This window comes from Amblyomma maculatum, chromosome 6 (genome assembly GCF_055883805.1).
Source record: "Amblyomma maculatum isolate TAMU_Amacu chromosome 6, ASM5588380v1, whole genome shotgun sequence".
Classification (NCBI taxonomy): Eukaryota; Metazoa; Arthropoda; class Arachnida; order Ixodida; family Ixodidae; genus Amblyomma; species Amblyomma maculatum.
In genome coordinates this window covers 129,940,584-129,956,681 of record NC_139349.1, presented here as the reverse complement: position 1 = coordinate 129,956,681, position 16,098 = coordinate 129,940,584, and the positions used below count along the sequence as shown (strand labels likewise).

Sequence of the window (16,098 nt, the reverse complement as noted above, 5' to 3'; positions counted from 1 at the left end):
AGGTATTGCCACGACTGACCAACACGTGAGAAATTTAGATTCGCTGTTCTGGCCATGGGACGATTCCAGGAAGAAAACTACCTCGTTCCTACAAGGTTATTATATGGCATATTTGTGTCTTATAGGAGGGGCGTGCATCAGAAAGCCTTCGTATGAGTCTGTCATGACGTTGTTGGACAAGTCGGCGCCCGTAATTTTAGAATATTGCACGAAAACACTGCACGCATTCGAGCAGAAGTAAGCACCTAATAAATCTGCCTTCCAAAGAAGGCTGTCAATATTTGCATTACATTTCATGCTTCTGTACTTCCAAAAGAGAGGAAAACATTTGCCGGGATTTAGCCCCGGCAGTCAAGCGCTGAACGACACGTATGACTGTCGCTGTCCTGGTTTTTAGCTAGCTTTCGCTCTTGGCACGATCTGCGGCAAATCAAAATCTAGGAGCCAGACAATGTCATTGGGCATCATGCGATTCCAGCCGCCGTCGTGCTGTGGCAAATGATCGTTGGGTGTCATCCGGGCACACGCCTCGGGAACGCTTGACAACAGTGAGAATATTCAATTTTCAGTCCCGGGCAACTTCCGTCCCGGACAAAGAGTGCAGCAAAGGCGAAAGATTTCAACTTTGTGTGGAAAAGGAAACGCAAAATATTGGTCAGGAAGGTCTGCTGGGCCCTCCGTTCTCTTTGCTTCTTTTACGACTTGGAGGTTTATGTGCAATGCACCTTAAATAATAACCTCTACCATTCGGTCGCTTAACAGTTTTAAAAATAAATGTAAGAAGTGCAAACAAACACAGCCATAAACAAAGATTATGTTTAGTCGGTGCAATAAATTTATCAGATATAATAGGGATAGGTCAAGCAAATTTGCAAAGTAAAGTATAAAACGTTGTCTCTATAACCCTGGCGGCTATTAGGTGCAGGTTTTGGGTTTATTGCAAAGGATGAAACATTTTAGTTTTTATGAAGACGGAACATTCTTCAGAAGAGATTCAGTGTGCATTCCAGATTGCTGAATCAATTATAATATCACTTACCACCCATAATGAAAGCTACGTCATCTGTGCCACCCACAGATCTTGATTTACTGTTGTGGAGTCTTGTTTAATAGAAATAAACATAGTGCTTTCAGAAGCACAAAGTAGGAATCTAATCCTCGTTGGAGGCTACTATTGATGTACTAAACTCTTCTAAACCCGATGTTCAAATTTTCTCAGATCGTTTAGCAGATATAGACTAAACAATGTAATTGAAGATAACAGAAGAGAAGCGTTGCACGGAGATCAGTTTGCACATAGCTGCATATACCATACCGTCACACCAGCAGTAAAACAAACTGTGGCTGGAGTAAGAAGACAAGAAGTAGCTGATCATTATTTTGTTTATGCAGCTTACTTGAAAGAGAAAATTATTCTAAGAGCAAGTGAAGAGAAAAAACGATGCTGATAAACATTGTGTTAGTCAAAAAACTAAAAGAGCAATACAATCGCACCTCCTGATATACAGCAATCGTGTCGAAATGTGTGGGAAGCTTGCGAACATGTTTGCTGGAATATATTCTTCAGCACATAATTAAGGAGAAGGAAATTAAAAGAAGAAACGCGAAGCGTCTGTGATTAAATGACGAAACAATGTAAGTGTGCAATGAAAAAAATTCCACATCAAAGCGGTCCAGACAAAACCCCGAAAACGTCTTAGTTTTGATGACTGAGTACAGAGAATTCGTAACACAGAAACGGAAAAACTGGGGGCAAGTGGTTGATATCAGAGAATTAGCGTGTAAATTAATGACCACCTTATAAATTCAATCTGTGGGCATAGATGATCAAATGACGCACAAGAAGAAACAGAGTTCGTCAAAGCACAACTTTAATATCAGCCTATTTAATGTCAATGGCAGCAAACTACTGCGACTGTATTTTAAGCAAGATGCTAATAGGTAAGCCCGCATGTATTGATCTTATGAGTAGCGGATGCACGTCGAATCAAAAACAAACTTATAGATGTTATCAGCGGTTATTGACGAATCGCTAATAGCAAGTGTAATTACTAGTGCGCTTAAAAATCAGTTACAGAACCTGTGTATAGAAATGGAAGAGAGTCTTATGTGCAGAAATATGGATCCATGCAAAACAAGCAGTTTTGGCGCACATAACATAGAAATATTTTTGACGCAAGCGGCTTAGATCCGTTTTGTATACGCATGAAAATTTGGGATTTCGGCGGCCCTCCTCTTCTATATAATTAAAATTAGTTTGGGAATCATAAGCATACAGTGCCTATTCAGAAAGTTATATCAATTTAAAGGTAATTAAATATGGTGTTCCCCAGTATTCTTCACAGGGGCCTCTATTATTTATTTTTATTATGCATGACCTCAAAATTTTGTATTTGGAATTGGCACTCTATCAATTTTCGGGTGACAAAGCGTTGGTCTTGTCTCATCTAAACATTCATATGACATGCAATTATTTGTAGTCTGGTGCTTACAAAGTCATGAGATGATTTGAAAAATATTTATATTCTTCAGCAAACAAAAAGTCGAAGTTTTTGTTCTTCCATGACCACCCAAGAAACTAGATGTTCCAAAAAACATTATTCCTGGAAGCTGACGGATGTACAACTGCATGTGCATCCCTACCCAATACAACATTTGTGCAAACTATTTGGGCATTGAGTTCGATGATGTCCTATTCTAGAACAAGCAGGTGGAAACTATGTTGGGAGCTGATGGCTTTGTCTGCACACCTGTATCACATTAGAAGTGGCGCAAACCTTGATTTGTGAAAAATTGTATTTTAATAAATTGGTAAAAATATGTTGCGGTATAGAACTACTTTGGATTTCGCTAGAACACCTTAAATAATAATATATTCTGGAGTCGTTTTGAAATATCTAAAAAATGTGCTACATGGTGTTGTGATCAATGCCAAGAACAAAAATGTAATAGGCAAAGCAGATGTTTTACCTTTGTAGATTATACGTGACTACGTTATTATAGAAAACAATATTTCGAAAATTCGTCTAAAACTGCAAAACATATAAGTAAAATCTCCAGAAAACCGAATTTTACACATTGCCAAAAATGTTCACGAAATATTGAAAGAATTGCAGAAATTTTGGGTCCCATTTTTAACTAAATAAGTTATCTGCGCAGGACTTATGCTTCAGTTCGGTTTTCAAATGCGAAGCAAGAACTTTCTTTTTCTTTTCTTACAGCTGTCGGGGAATCCATTCGTGACAAAGCTGATGTACTAGCTACCTACTCATTTGTTTGTTTCTTTCAATCCTCCTTTTCTGCCACTTTTCTCCTATATCTGAATAAAAAAAATATTTAGAATTTTTTTTACTATTTTCACATATCTGTCTGATGCCGGGTTGTTAAATATGGGTTATTCTGCCTGTGTTTGCTCATTTCTTTCGAAACTTTATAATACATATTTACCTACTTCTTTTGTATGAACCACCAATGTATGCATTCCTTTCTGCCAGTGCCGCATACCAACACAATATGCGTAACCGACACTGCAGTGCGAAAATGTAAATCAGGGACAATAAACCAACTGCAAGCATAAAAAAAACTCTGGTTCAAAGGTGTAAAATCATTGTTTAGCATAGTTTTGCTTGGCGATTTAACACTGAGAGATTGGCGCAGATTTTTGGAAAAGTATTGCACGTATTAAGTTGATTTGGCGCAATATCTGTCTCCGTTCACGGTAGGCACCTACATTTACAATTAATGGCATAGAACTGGAGGTACTTATGTCAGCGGTTCGAATCCCTATCACAAACTATGGTCTCCAACTTGACCAGCAGATTGGTGTTAAATTAAAAGCGATACGGTATTACACAACCCTGAATACTGCACAAAGAACGGCTGCTTCGCAGCTTCGATTATAACTTGTATTAGAGCGTTAGCGCTACTGCGTTCATTAGCGAGTTTCGCGTCATTCCTGCACCTAGTAACCTCATACGTCCCACAGATGGTGCCACGTATTCGTTCGCCGCAATTTGATTCTCCTCACGCTGTGTTGCGAACATTGTCGTATTCATCATAGTGTCCAGGCACGAGAGGTAGGAGAAGAATAAACTTTTATTTCCAACAAAACTGGTACGCAGCTCCTCTACCCCTCGGCTCTAGGCCTGAGCAGTGTTTAGAGTGAAGCTCCGCCTCGGATGCCGGCCGAGATGCGTTGTTCCTCGGAGGCCTTCTCGGCCAGTTGGATTGCTGCCTGCAGTCGAGAGATATCACCGGAACCTATCACGCCTCGTGTAAAAATACAACACACCCTCGCGTTGCACAGTAAACATCGTCGTCTTCATAAAGTTCCATCTGCGCTGCTTTTTCGTTTAATCTATGTAAATACACCGTACGCATAAGCCTCTCGCTAATGACAGAGACCAGAACCGTGCCAGGCAGGCTGCCGAGATCATCGAAAATAAGAAGCCAGTCTAACCCGTTGTCGAGAAGGTTACCAAGCGCGGAAGTAATCTAAACTCCAAGTGGCAAAAGAGACAGCGGCTGAGGCCGATGGGAAACGCTCGTGAAACTTGGCCCAAGGATATTTGAACCTCAACAATTTTTGCTGTCACTTGCTGCTCACGCCACTCATGAGGCAAACAACGTGTTCGTCTTAAACGTTTGGCTAAGGCTACAGCCATGACTCAAAGCTAGAGAGTTATTTGTTCAGTTCGACAGTGGTTGACCATCTTGAACCGAACAGTTCGACAAAACGCTTTGGAGTCTAAATTCCTGGCCTCGGGTCAAAGTAAGTAAACCTAATCGAATGCTCGGTGCCCTTTATATACATTCCGGCCAAAAGGGGTTAAGTTTCCGCAGTTGGACAACTAACACACCTTGTCATTCTTTTAATTCATCGAACTATACGTTTTAGGAAGTTTTCTTTAAAGATCAGAGTGAACTTTATTTTTAGCCTAGATTTCTTTTTTGTCTCTGTCTCTGTAAAGTACTCATCGTATCATTGATGCAAAAAGCGTATCATAAGATGAGCAGCGGTGGTTAAGAGCGCAGGAAAGACGCCGAAGTTCATTCGCTGTGGGGTGTGAGGTGAGCCTTGGTTCGATAGTTCTGTGCCTAGCTAACGAGACACGCCGGAACCAGCAAGAAATGTCTAGACTATGAAACTTACCGCTGAGGACAAAGCCGAGAGATTGATCCCCATTTATTTCAATTGCGACGAAATCGAACGTCCGTGGGCTGTACAAAGTCAACGGGCGTTGAACATCCCCAGGTACTCAAACTTTTCCAGAACCCTCCACCATTGGACTTATTTCAGCTCGTCTACAACATATTGATGTTGAGCTCTACTTACCATTTAATATACACGTACCCTTTCCGGCTAGCATCACCAACGCGCATGCGGGTAAGGTGCTGAGAAAAAATAGAGATGATTTTAACGTCGTTAAGTCAAGTGTGAATTAGGTGCGCTGAAGCTCCACCTTACAGTTTTGTCTCGCTTTCGGTTCGGGCCTCGGTTTTCAAGGTCAAACAAGCTTCACACCAAGATCTGCGAAATCCGCTATTAATTGCCTCCGTTTTAGCACTCTGTAAAATTTTCAATCTATTTTACGCATCTTAAAATGACAATGCAATAGAAGTGTGTTCTGGATCCATTGTGCACGAAGAAAAACTGATGAAAACGGTAGCATGCAAAGCACTACGGGAGAAAATGGCAGTTACACTCGCGGCATGATGGCCTGCGGCGATAGAGTAATGATCTAAAGTTGATAAGTCAGCGCTACCACGGGTCTGGAAACCACTCGGACTAACTCTATGCAAACTACCATCTGCCGGCTATCACTGCAAGTACCGGGCAAAGATTTGCGAAGTCTTGTATATTAGCACTGAAACAATTAGAGCGACTCATAAGCTCCGCCTTTAGGGGTATAATGTGACAACGTTCGAGCACATGCACTTCGTTACTGGCTTAATAAATGATCCCTTAACTGTTGCCTGTACTAGCGGACACACATCATTAGCCTACTATCGTGAGCAACATTATTAGATAGTTTTAGCAGACCGTATTGGGGCATCCGCTCAGTTCGCGGTGCCCGTTCAGCCTAGTCGAAGTGTTGGCGATAAAATTCGTGCTTAGTAAAGTGGAGACGCAGGTGAACTGCTGAAAGCCCCCTGGTTAAAAAAAAAGGGGGGGGGGGTAGAACAAAACTCAAAAAAAGTCCTGCTTTATTTACCTGCCCCACTGCAAAGCAATATTTTTCCGGTAAACATTTTATAACATGTGAAGCCAGATGCATACACTGGTTTTGGCAGGCGTTTGTTAGTTCTGTGAAGCTTGAAGTGGCGCAATATGTAGCCTTCCCACATGCGACAGGCTCGTCGGGGCGCTCCGCGGTCCTCTAGGACCGCGTACAAGCGGAAGCAGGTGCCGGTCCGCTTTCGCGCGCTCCCTCTGAGCGTTTGGCGCATGCGTGGTAGCGCTTCCGCTCCCCTGCCAAGTAGAGCGGAAACACAAATACGCTCCACTAAAACTACATTTTCGTAAGGCCACCCGATCTAAGTGTAAATCCCTGGTTTAGCCAAACCTTATACGAGTGTGCCTGTGTAACCTAGGTGTAGTTTGCCGGACCCGAGATACTGTAGGCTCCCGGGAGGATTCTACTCTCATCTGACTAGAAATAACCGAGTTTGTATTCCCTAACAAATTGGTCATGTCATGTGGCCTCCTGACGTCACCAACCGGTCGACCAATCAGTGCCTGATCATGTCTGATGCCAACTAACACGTGACAAAGGCGCTCTCTTGGTTTTCTGCTTGCAACGGTGATATCGACAGAGCCGATAACGCCGACTTCAGGTTAGTGGAAAGCCCTCGTACGGACATCAATAACCAAGAATCTTGTCCAATCTGGTTTATGCCGTCGTTCTGTTTGGCTAAGCAATTCCATGACCTCACAGCCACGTGGCCTTGCGCAGGTAATTTAGACTCAGTTCGCTATAGCGACTCCAACGAGCTAGTCTCCCCAACGGGTGTTTCAAATTCGGAGACCCATAGTGAGAGTGATGGGGTCTATGACTGAAAAACGACTGCCCTTGATCTGTTGTAGTATTTTCACATTTAAAAGAAAGCCATTGGAGCGGATTAATACCGGTCGGGTTCGAACCCGGATACTCGGAGTCCGTAACCGAGCATAGCAACCACTAAGCTAACGCAACGTGTACTTTTTATCATTATAACGAATTTAGGTATTTGGGAACATCAGCCATTTGTCGGGGCGGCTCAAGGATGGCGCCGCAGGTAGAGTTAAACCTGTGGCCTCTAAGCCTAAGCCCGCCGTTGAATTAGAGCTGATCGCGGAGGACACAATTACGCCTCCGCCATTTGAAGCGGGGTTGCACAGATGTCGCCACATGTACAACTGAAATGGAGCGGACCAATCCCATAGCAGAAAGTATCGATTAAAAAAAAAACAGCAATTGCACCGAGTTAAAACAAGACGAAAAACGCCGAGCTTTCCCTATAATCGTTTAACAGGGATAGCTCCTGTCAACTTTTTTTTTTTTTTTTCTGCAGAACGGGCTGTTTAACGCCATCACCTTCACATGTCTGGTGACAGTGATTAGCAGTGGACGTGGTAAGTGTAAAAGAACTGCTCTAATCGCTTCAACAAATGCAGCAATGCATCATTTTGGTAGCATAAAAGCGACTTGTAAGCTATAAACACAGCCAGACGAAACGCGGTACATCAGGTAAATTCTAGGATCTCGCGATGTTCCATAATTCCAACAGCGAATCGAATATTCAGGTATCCGATTGTTCGAGAGAATCAAATTGCTTATTCTGAAAATTTTTGAAGCCACATTGGGTACGTCATAAACTCTTCAGATACATTTAAAATAATTGGTATGAGGCTGGGATGACGCCTGCAGTGTACTTTTTTCTTCGGCTACGGCTAGAGGCACGGGGCCCAAGATGCCGCTGCTTTACACACTACAGCAGAGTAGGCGCGGGATGAAGCACCCTTGCTTTGGTGCCCGAAACAGGAACTCATAGTCATTCGTGCTATCGCCCGTCTTATGTCCTGATGGGTGCATCTAGTCGACTCTTTCGTCATAAGTAACCAAAGGTAATTTTTCTACTCGTACAACTTGACTCCCATTTAGCTAATAAAGCGAATTCGGGCAACTGCCCCTTAATTAGCCTAAATTTTGCGTATTTTAAAAGCTATAGTTTTAACTCCTCCACAAGCACCATGCCGCCATGTTGCCGCTCGCCCTTTAGTGTTTCGCTGTAATGCTGGTCTTGCTTTTAGCACAATTATTCCCAAAAATATCGATTATTAGTAGAAATATTCGGTTCGTATTCGATTCGATAGGGAAGCTACAGTTTCTGTATGGTATTTAAAAGCAGGGATAAACTTTTAGTATCCGATTCAGCTTGGAAGAATTACTATCCACACATTCTTACCAAATGCCAAGGTTAGCTGCCTTGCGCGCCATGCCATGCACCTTGACCAGCTCACTGCACGATAAGGCGTGGCATTCGTTGAAGCCAAGCCATACCATCTTAGAAATTTATTTTCACTGTGATGCAAATGACGACAGCAGGTTCGAAGGAATTTCGCCACGCGCTCAGTGCCGGAAATGCGCTTACGACCGCTGTGAGTTGACGTCGAACGGAGAGAAACTCAAGCCTCATCAGCCACCGCTACCACGTATTTCCCACAACTAAAATTCTACTGCGTTCTCGACTTCTCCTGAACTGTGTGCCGCAGGTGCAGCGGATAGTCAAGTAGTCTTCGCCTCATACCAGTACTTTTTTCAGGGGATTCAGATTCTTCGAAAAATGCCAGTGCTTGGGATGCAAGTTCCTTTCTTTCTTTCTTTCTTAGTTTCATTCTTTCTTTCCTCCTTTCTTTCTTTCTTTCTTTCCTTCCTTCCTTCTTTCTTTATTTATTTATCTATACATTTATTTATTTCTTTTCTTTGTTTTTATATGACCAAGGTATAAGGAGGTTCTCCGCTTTTGCGTCTGCCATCGTTACTGTTACGCAGCCACGAGCACGCCTACGCATCCGTTTCCCAAACCTAAGGAAAAAGGAAGCTAACTATAGGCATATGCACTAAAAAGCTGCCGCCTTGGACACGGCCATTCTGCCCTGGCATTCACCCTTAGGTGAAGGCGAATCTGCGTAAAATAATTCTACCTTCGGACCTTCTCTTGGGCCGTGATGCCAATGCTTCTGCTCGTCCGTGAACACGTTCTATCATTGAAGATTTGCTGCGCCGATTTGTGCGTGATAACTGGCAGATCAGTGACTGTGTGATATCAGTTGAGTGGAAATGTCAGTATACTGTGGGTACCTTTACTGTGGCACTCGTTTTGCAAACCAGCTAGCATTAATCACTCGTCGTAACCTCGCGGTGAGAAACTGTAACGTTTTCTCCACTTCATCCATTTGCCCACAGCTCACCAAAACAGATCGGGCAGCTAGCAGCTCAGAGGAGATGGGCAATGTCGTTTGTAGAGAGGCGACCGCGGAAGGGGCTCAGTTGTAGTGTATCCGCCTACAATTTACCGCAGATGTGCTTTATATCAGAGATGGTAGCCTAAGCGGTCGCGCGTGCCCCCATGACTTTATTTTCCAATACCTAATTGCATGAGTGAGGGGCTATATGTGGACGTGACAGAAATGGACTATGTTATCTCTACAAGGGCAACTACAACCACTGCGTACGAAACACGAAACCTGTAGGACACAAAGGGTGCGTTGAAAACGAAAGTTACATACTACTACACCACTGCATGAAACCAAGAAGATATGTTTTAGCGCCCCCAAATAAAACGAAGCACGGGCGTGTAGAAAAAAATGCTTTCATTCGTGCGGGCTGCTTATGAGGCAAAGATCAAGAGTATCAAGCTGAACATCTAGGTGTGCCACACGCACCCAAGCTATACGCATGCGCATTTGCTTGCAGGGCACACCGCGAAACCAAATTTTGTTCTTTCGGGTGCTCCGTTATATTTTGGGGAAACTAATACATAATTCAAAGAGCTAAAAGAGAGGTAAACACAACTAAAAACTCAAACTCAGAAGCCTGTTCAAACAAACACCATTTTAATCCTACATGTCTTTAGGTTGCAGGGTAACCTGGATAAATGTACTTCCTAAGAAATGATGTCCCCGGCATTTATGGGAGAAATGCACGTTTTTCACTGAGTGTACAGGGTTAATGCGCAAAAACGAATAAAGCACGAGGTAACTACTGTACCATTTTACTCAACTACCGCAAATTGTGAGAAATAAAATACAACTATGTCTTGAAAATTAGTTTATGATGTCGTAAATAAAATCGCATTTCGCACGTTATAAATCATTTCATTGCGTATCAGGACATCACTCAGATGACAGTTACGAAAACCGGCTAAGGCGCTTTCTTTATAAATAGGGGGTTTGGAATGTAGAATTTTGGGATGGTGATTTGCGCGACTTAGTGTATTGTCTGGCACCTCAAGGAGCCTTTCAAATTACGTATATACGAGCAATAGCAACCAACGTTGTAGGTTGAAGGGGTTTTACATAGGCTTATTGTAAATAATTAGCACTCAGCATTTATCTTTGTAAGAGGTCTCTAACCTTTCACACAGCACATCATTTATATCAGGCTTCCGTTGTGTGATGTCGTGTCAAGCGCGTGCGACGTCACATTGATAGCCCGTCTAATATTGCTATATAAACGCTGTATGCCGGATGCTCCGGGTTCTTTCTGTCACGCAATAGCGTGCGAATAAAATGTGTCCGTTGGTCGTCCCTCTGGCTCTGCCTTGTCGCTTTCGGCTACAACATACTGGCGACGAGGATGAGATACAAAACCAGCTGTGTTGCGATAAACCACTGGCAGCGGTCCCCGAGTGTACTTCGAAGAGACTAGAACAATATCAACAAGTGTAAGGTTCATCGAGGACGGCGATGAAGACTTAGAGTCCTACGTGGAAAGGTTCGAGCACTTCCTAAAGGTATACTAAGTAAGCGACGACCAGAAGGTGTCGGTGTTCATAACGGCAATAGAAAAGAAAACCTACAAAGCTCGGAACACTTTGCTGTAGCCGGAAAAGCCGGAAAACAAGACATATGCCCAGCTGGTGCAAACCCTGCGAGATCAATACGTACTAAAATCCTCAGTAATTGCCGAGCGGTTCAAATTTAACCGGAGTTTCCAGCAATAAGGTGAAACAGGCAGCGTTCGCTTTTTTTTTTAGCAGAAGCGGTTAGCTGCGTCTTTGCGATTTCAGGGCGTTTCTGGACGAAGCTCTTCGCGACCGTTTGTTACCGGGCTCTGTGACAGAAAAACTTAAGCTGACTTGTTGAAGAAGAGCAAGTTAACGCTTAAAAATGCCTGCGATATTCCAAAGAGTATCTAGTAGGCCCGCAAGGAAAGTCGGGGATTTTTCAGCCCAGTGTGGGACAAAGAACCGCCAGCGTTCTCCACCGCAAGCCAGATAGCGTAAAACGCCCACCGCCCTCGAAGAAAGACGCTGCTATTATGCCCGCTGGGAAAAGGGCAACGAAGTCACAGGAGTGTTTCCCATGCGGCATAGGGCATGAAGCGGCTACCTGCAGATATCGCATGTATTGTTGTCGGTTGTATAAACATGTGGGACACTTAGCGAAGATGTTCAAGGACAGAAGCAGAAACTCTGTCTAGACAGGAGTGTTAGTACCTGTTCAGCAGAGTGACTGGGCGACGCCACTAGTGATAGTGCCGAAACCGAACAATCAGGTCAGGGTGTGGGATGACGTCAAAGTAACGCTAAACCAATACCTTAGAACGAATAATTTCTCATTTCCCGTCATGGAGGATCTGTTTGTAAGAATTGCCTGGTGCAAATATTTTACTGTGCTTGATCTGCCTACTGCGTATCAGCAGCTCGAATTGCATCCGCAGGCGCAGGCACTAGTCGTGGTGAACACGCTTTTAGGAGTGTTCAAGTACACGCACTCTGCCTCGTCGCTCACGGCTACAACACGTTATGCAAAGGTAAAGCATTCATTCTGAAAGTGACGCGCAGCCTCACTCACTATACCACGCTAATTCTGCGCACTTGCCTTTGCTGGAGCACATAAGAAAGACAGCTTTCTACGCATTCATTTCATGCAAATTCAACTACAGCGCCCACACAGCTGCTCTCGAGAGCAGTATAGGGCGTAAAAGGGCCAGTGATGTACAGCCTTTATAAAAAGTTTACAGCCTAGAGGGTTTGCTTTTAAGCCGTATAATATGACTTCTGTAATAATCGTGGAAGTCCTAGCCATTGAAGAGGGTAGGATGAAAAATCTTCTTGCCTTTAGCAAGTATGGAAACCTTGGAATGCATTACGAGCCACATATTATCGCTCAGAAGTAGACCCCCTGAGCTGTAAACTTTTGATAAAGGCTGTACATACCTGCGGGAAGCGACCAAACTGTTTGCGCCTTGCGGGACAATTGAACGACTCTCCAAAGTGCCAACTTGCCCACTATTTTGCACTCTACGGACGAAGTTATGCAATTCGAAGCCACAGAGATGACGCCGAACGTCGGAGTGGGATGTCACCCCGGTTCAGTGGCACATAAGACCGTCACGACTGCACTTCAATAATCAATTATATGGGCCAAAATTCAGTTCATGCCCGTAATTACATGTATCCTTCCCAATCCACACAAGTCTGCACGCGCGCGGGGAAGGTATACGAATACTTGCACTATATATGCGTGCTTTTGACAATTTGTAGAGACTCAAAGACTAACATTACGAGGCCTGCTCAAATATAAAGCTGCATGGCATTTCGTAAAATATTCCTCGTAGCACACCTAAATCTATTGTGACGACCACCAGGGATAGATGATAACAAAAGGTAGGTTTAATGGCTGTGTCACAAGTAACATGAATGACTTTAGAGTCTTGAAATTGCGATCGGCAGAAGAGGCCTCTCGCATGGTGTAGTAAATGACACCACGCGAAGATTAGTTTCCACGTATCGATCACTAGCCAGGGATGAACAGAATTCCTGGAAATTTGGTGCCTCAGGGTAGGGATTATCAGAAAAAGCTTGTCACGTCGGATCTTTAGAGTGTCAAAAGCGATTGGTAAATTGAACACGGGCGCCGAAAATGCGTTCAACGTCACATTCCTAAATAGCAGCTCATCAATATGCAATCAGGAGCTTCAAGTGCTTTCGTCATTTTTTTTTTCAAAACATATATCCAATTTCGTTCATGAGCCTAATTTCCTTGCCCCACCGCAGTATGTCAAGTACGTTCCTCAAAGTATTGCGAAAGAAGTCTACGTAAACGAGAGCATGACGACCAACACTCCCTCCAACGCAACTATAAAGGAGGGTTTTATTTTGCATACTGGAGATAAAAGTGCATCCAATACACGACCACGGAAAATATTGAAGAACAAGATAGAAAACCACAAGTGACTTCATTTAGCCCCAGCCTAAAGCAAAACTGAAAAATAACTAGCAAATGAATTGTGTAAAATAATAAACGCACTATTAAAATAGCAGGAAAAATAAAACGAACAAGATGCCAAGAACGCTCAATATCAGCAGAAAGTGAGAGGTATAAAAATTTGGCTAATATACTTCAGGATGCCTCCTACAGCACTGTCGAGTCTGAAAAGCCTCTGAGGAAGACGGCACCCACATCTGTACATATCAGGTGTGCATACGCGAAAGTTTGCCAGTGGGTGATGCATCTAGTACAAATATATACCTAAGCAAACATATCGCGCACAATCTTCGGTATTGACCTAAAACTTGTAGGGTGCGTAGGGCGCCTGCAGTATATTTACCGATCCTGAGCAAACTTAAAACTAGAACGCCTGAACTCGGCCATGCCGGGACTACAATCGCTCGAAGAAATTTAATTAAGGACCAACGAGAAGATACGTTGCTTAGGAAGCTGTACACTAGGTCGAACTGCTGATGCATGAATTTGTTATCCACAGGACTTCTCTAACTTAAGACATTAAGTATCTAATAGTTACGCCCGTCCTTCGTGATGCTCATATAGCACAGCAGAATCAGCGCGACCGGCTAAAGGCGCCCTGGTGCGTTATAAAGCACACTGATGTGTAATGAGTTTAGTGCATCTCGCCGTACAAAAAAAAATTCACCTATAGTTGAATAAAATAAATTCCGTCGAACAACTTAGCACTCCTTGCTGCAGTTCTCAAACCACCTCTACCCATGAGGGGAAATCTAATATCAACAGAAAAGAAGTAAACTATATTAACCAATCGCACTCGGCCCGTGTGAGGCAAACGTCAAATTATCTACGTGCCAACTGCCCCTTGCAGTTACTGCGTCCACATTTTTATGTGAGGCCTGAACACTATCACACTTACAAGACGCTATATCAGCAAGTATGGGCGCAGTGATATACGCTGATGTCTGGAAACTGATACATGCAAATATGTAATGCAATATTTAAAACTAACTCCGTATTTTTTTTCTATATCATCCAGACTTTCAAATGTTCTAGTTCTTTATGCATGAGCCATTTAAAATGCTTAGAACTCACTATTTTTCCTAAAAACTTCATTTGACAAGAATGTGTATAAAGAATGGCTAATTGGACCTGGAGGGCTGTTTTTTATGCCTGCGTGAACGCATGAAGACCCGACAGAAGTTCAATAACTAACAATAGGTGGATACGAGTATATTTATTCCCTGCAGTCTCAACATGCATCTATCAAAAGTGAAAAACAAAAATTGATACGTCGGATAATGAATAAAGTCCGAAGCAGGTGTGCTTTTTTGGCCTAACAAGCTTGAATTCGGAACTCCCACTTTCTGCAGCTTCAGCGGGACCGCGTTCGCTTTAAATGAGCACTGCAGTGCGGAGGCGACGCTTACCCTGGCCGCTGACGGTCGCTGCGCTGGCCGTCAGCAGAAAGGCGACGCGTAGCCACCGGAGCATGTTGCGCGGGTCTTCGAGGCACGCGGCCACGATCCTCACGGGCTTTGCTCTTATGTTTGCGCCTTACAGCGCCGTTGCTGCGGATTCTGCCGACAGAAGCAGCAAGCGCGAAGGTGACGCCCCCTGAAAGCAAGAGAAGAGAACGTAACTCGCCCCTCTATAGATTACTATTCTCTTTTGATGGTCTTATCGCAGGCTGGAGCGATAAACTCCTCTAGTCTCTCCGACCTACCTTTGTTTCGAGAAACGCTACATGTATCCCCGATAAGCAGATGCTGATCTCCTCACGAGGACACCGCTCGGCATATCGACTCTTTTCCGATACAGCACCCAAGTGTGCTATCAGTTTATGATTATTTCCTTATTAGGTCGGGGCTTCTATATATCTGTCTTTCATCTAAGCTATATTTTATAGCGTTCGTGTATTTCGCGATCTTTTTCGTTCTTTTTATTATTCTTCCTCTTTTCGCAGTCAGAAGGTTTCATGGAGAGTCACATAAAATCACAGCTGATAATTTTCCGAAAGTACTTGCTGGGAAACTAATACACCCCTGTTATGCAAGTTACAACTTCCATTGGTATCTTGAGTGAAAATGTGTGGTGTACTTCATACAACTCAGGTACATAGGTTCAGGCACCGCGGTTTCATTGCTATTTATTCAACCGCTGACACTTCCTAACTACTCCGAGTCAAACTATTAAACTTGATTAAAATTATAATTCCTCTCTACAGGTCATAGCTTTACCAACCTAGATATGGATAGTCTCCGTAGTCCAGAATAAAATATATGGGCCGCTAATTATTTTCCGCTGGCCTAGTTCAGAAATCCAATTTAAGAATTTCCAAGCTCAGTCCACAACAATATTTACACACAAATTTTGCTTATGGCATAGGAATCAGGAACCCATCATGAACCAGTTATATAGTATTGTATAGCCAAGAGCCTGGCTGATTATGTACAGAATTTAAGCGCAAGAAGCTTCACTAATCAGTCTTTTAATGATGTGTCATCTTAGAGATCTTACATTAATTCCTCAGTGGTAACATACAAATCAGAAGTGCGTTTGAAAGTTGCGAAAACTTAGGCTAGCTCAGTTCAGTAAAGAAAGAAAGAAAGAAAGAAAGAAAGAAAGAAAGAAAGAAAGAA

At 43.3% G+C, this 16,098-nt stretch overlaps 1 protein-coding gene across 1 annotated transcript in view; it reads right to left on the bottom strand.

Moving 5' to 3' along the window:
- LOC146186737 (uncharacterized) overlaps nucleotides 1-15,026 on the bottom strand; it is a 62,172-nt gene extending 47,146 nt beyond the window's left edge. The window contains exon 1 of the mRNA XM_084607378.1: nucleotides 14,887-15,026. Within this exon, the coding sequence (XP_084463504.1) occupies nucleotides 14,887-14,950 (64 nt within the window). The 5' untranslated portion in view covers nucleotides 14,951-15,026. The remainder of the gene's footprint in view (nucleotides 1-14,886) is intronic.
- Between the last annotated feature and the right edge of the window lie 1,072 nt (nucleotides 15,027-16,098).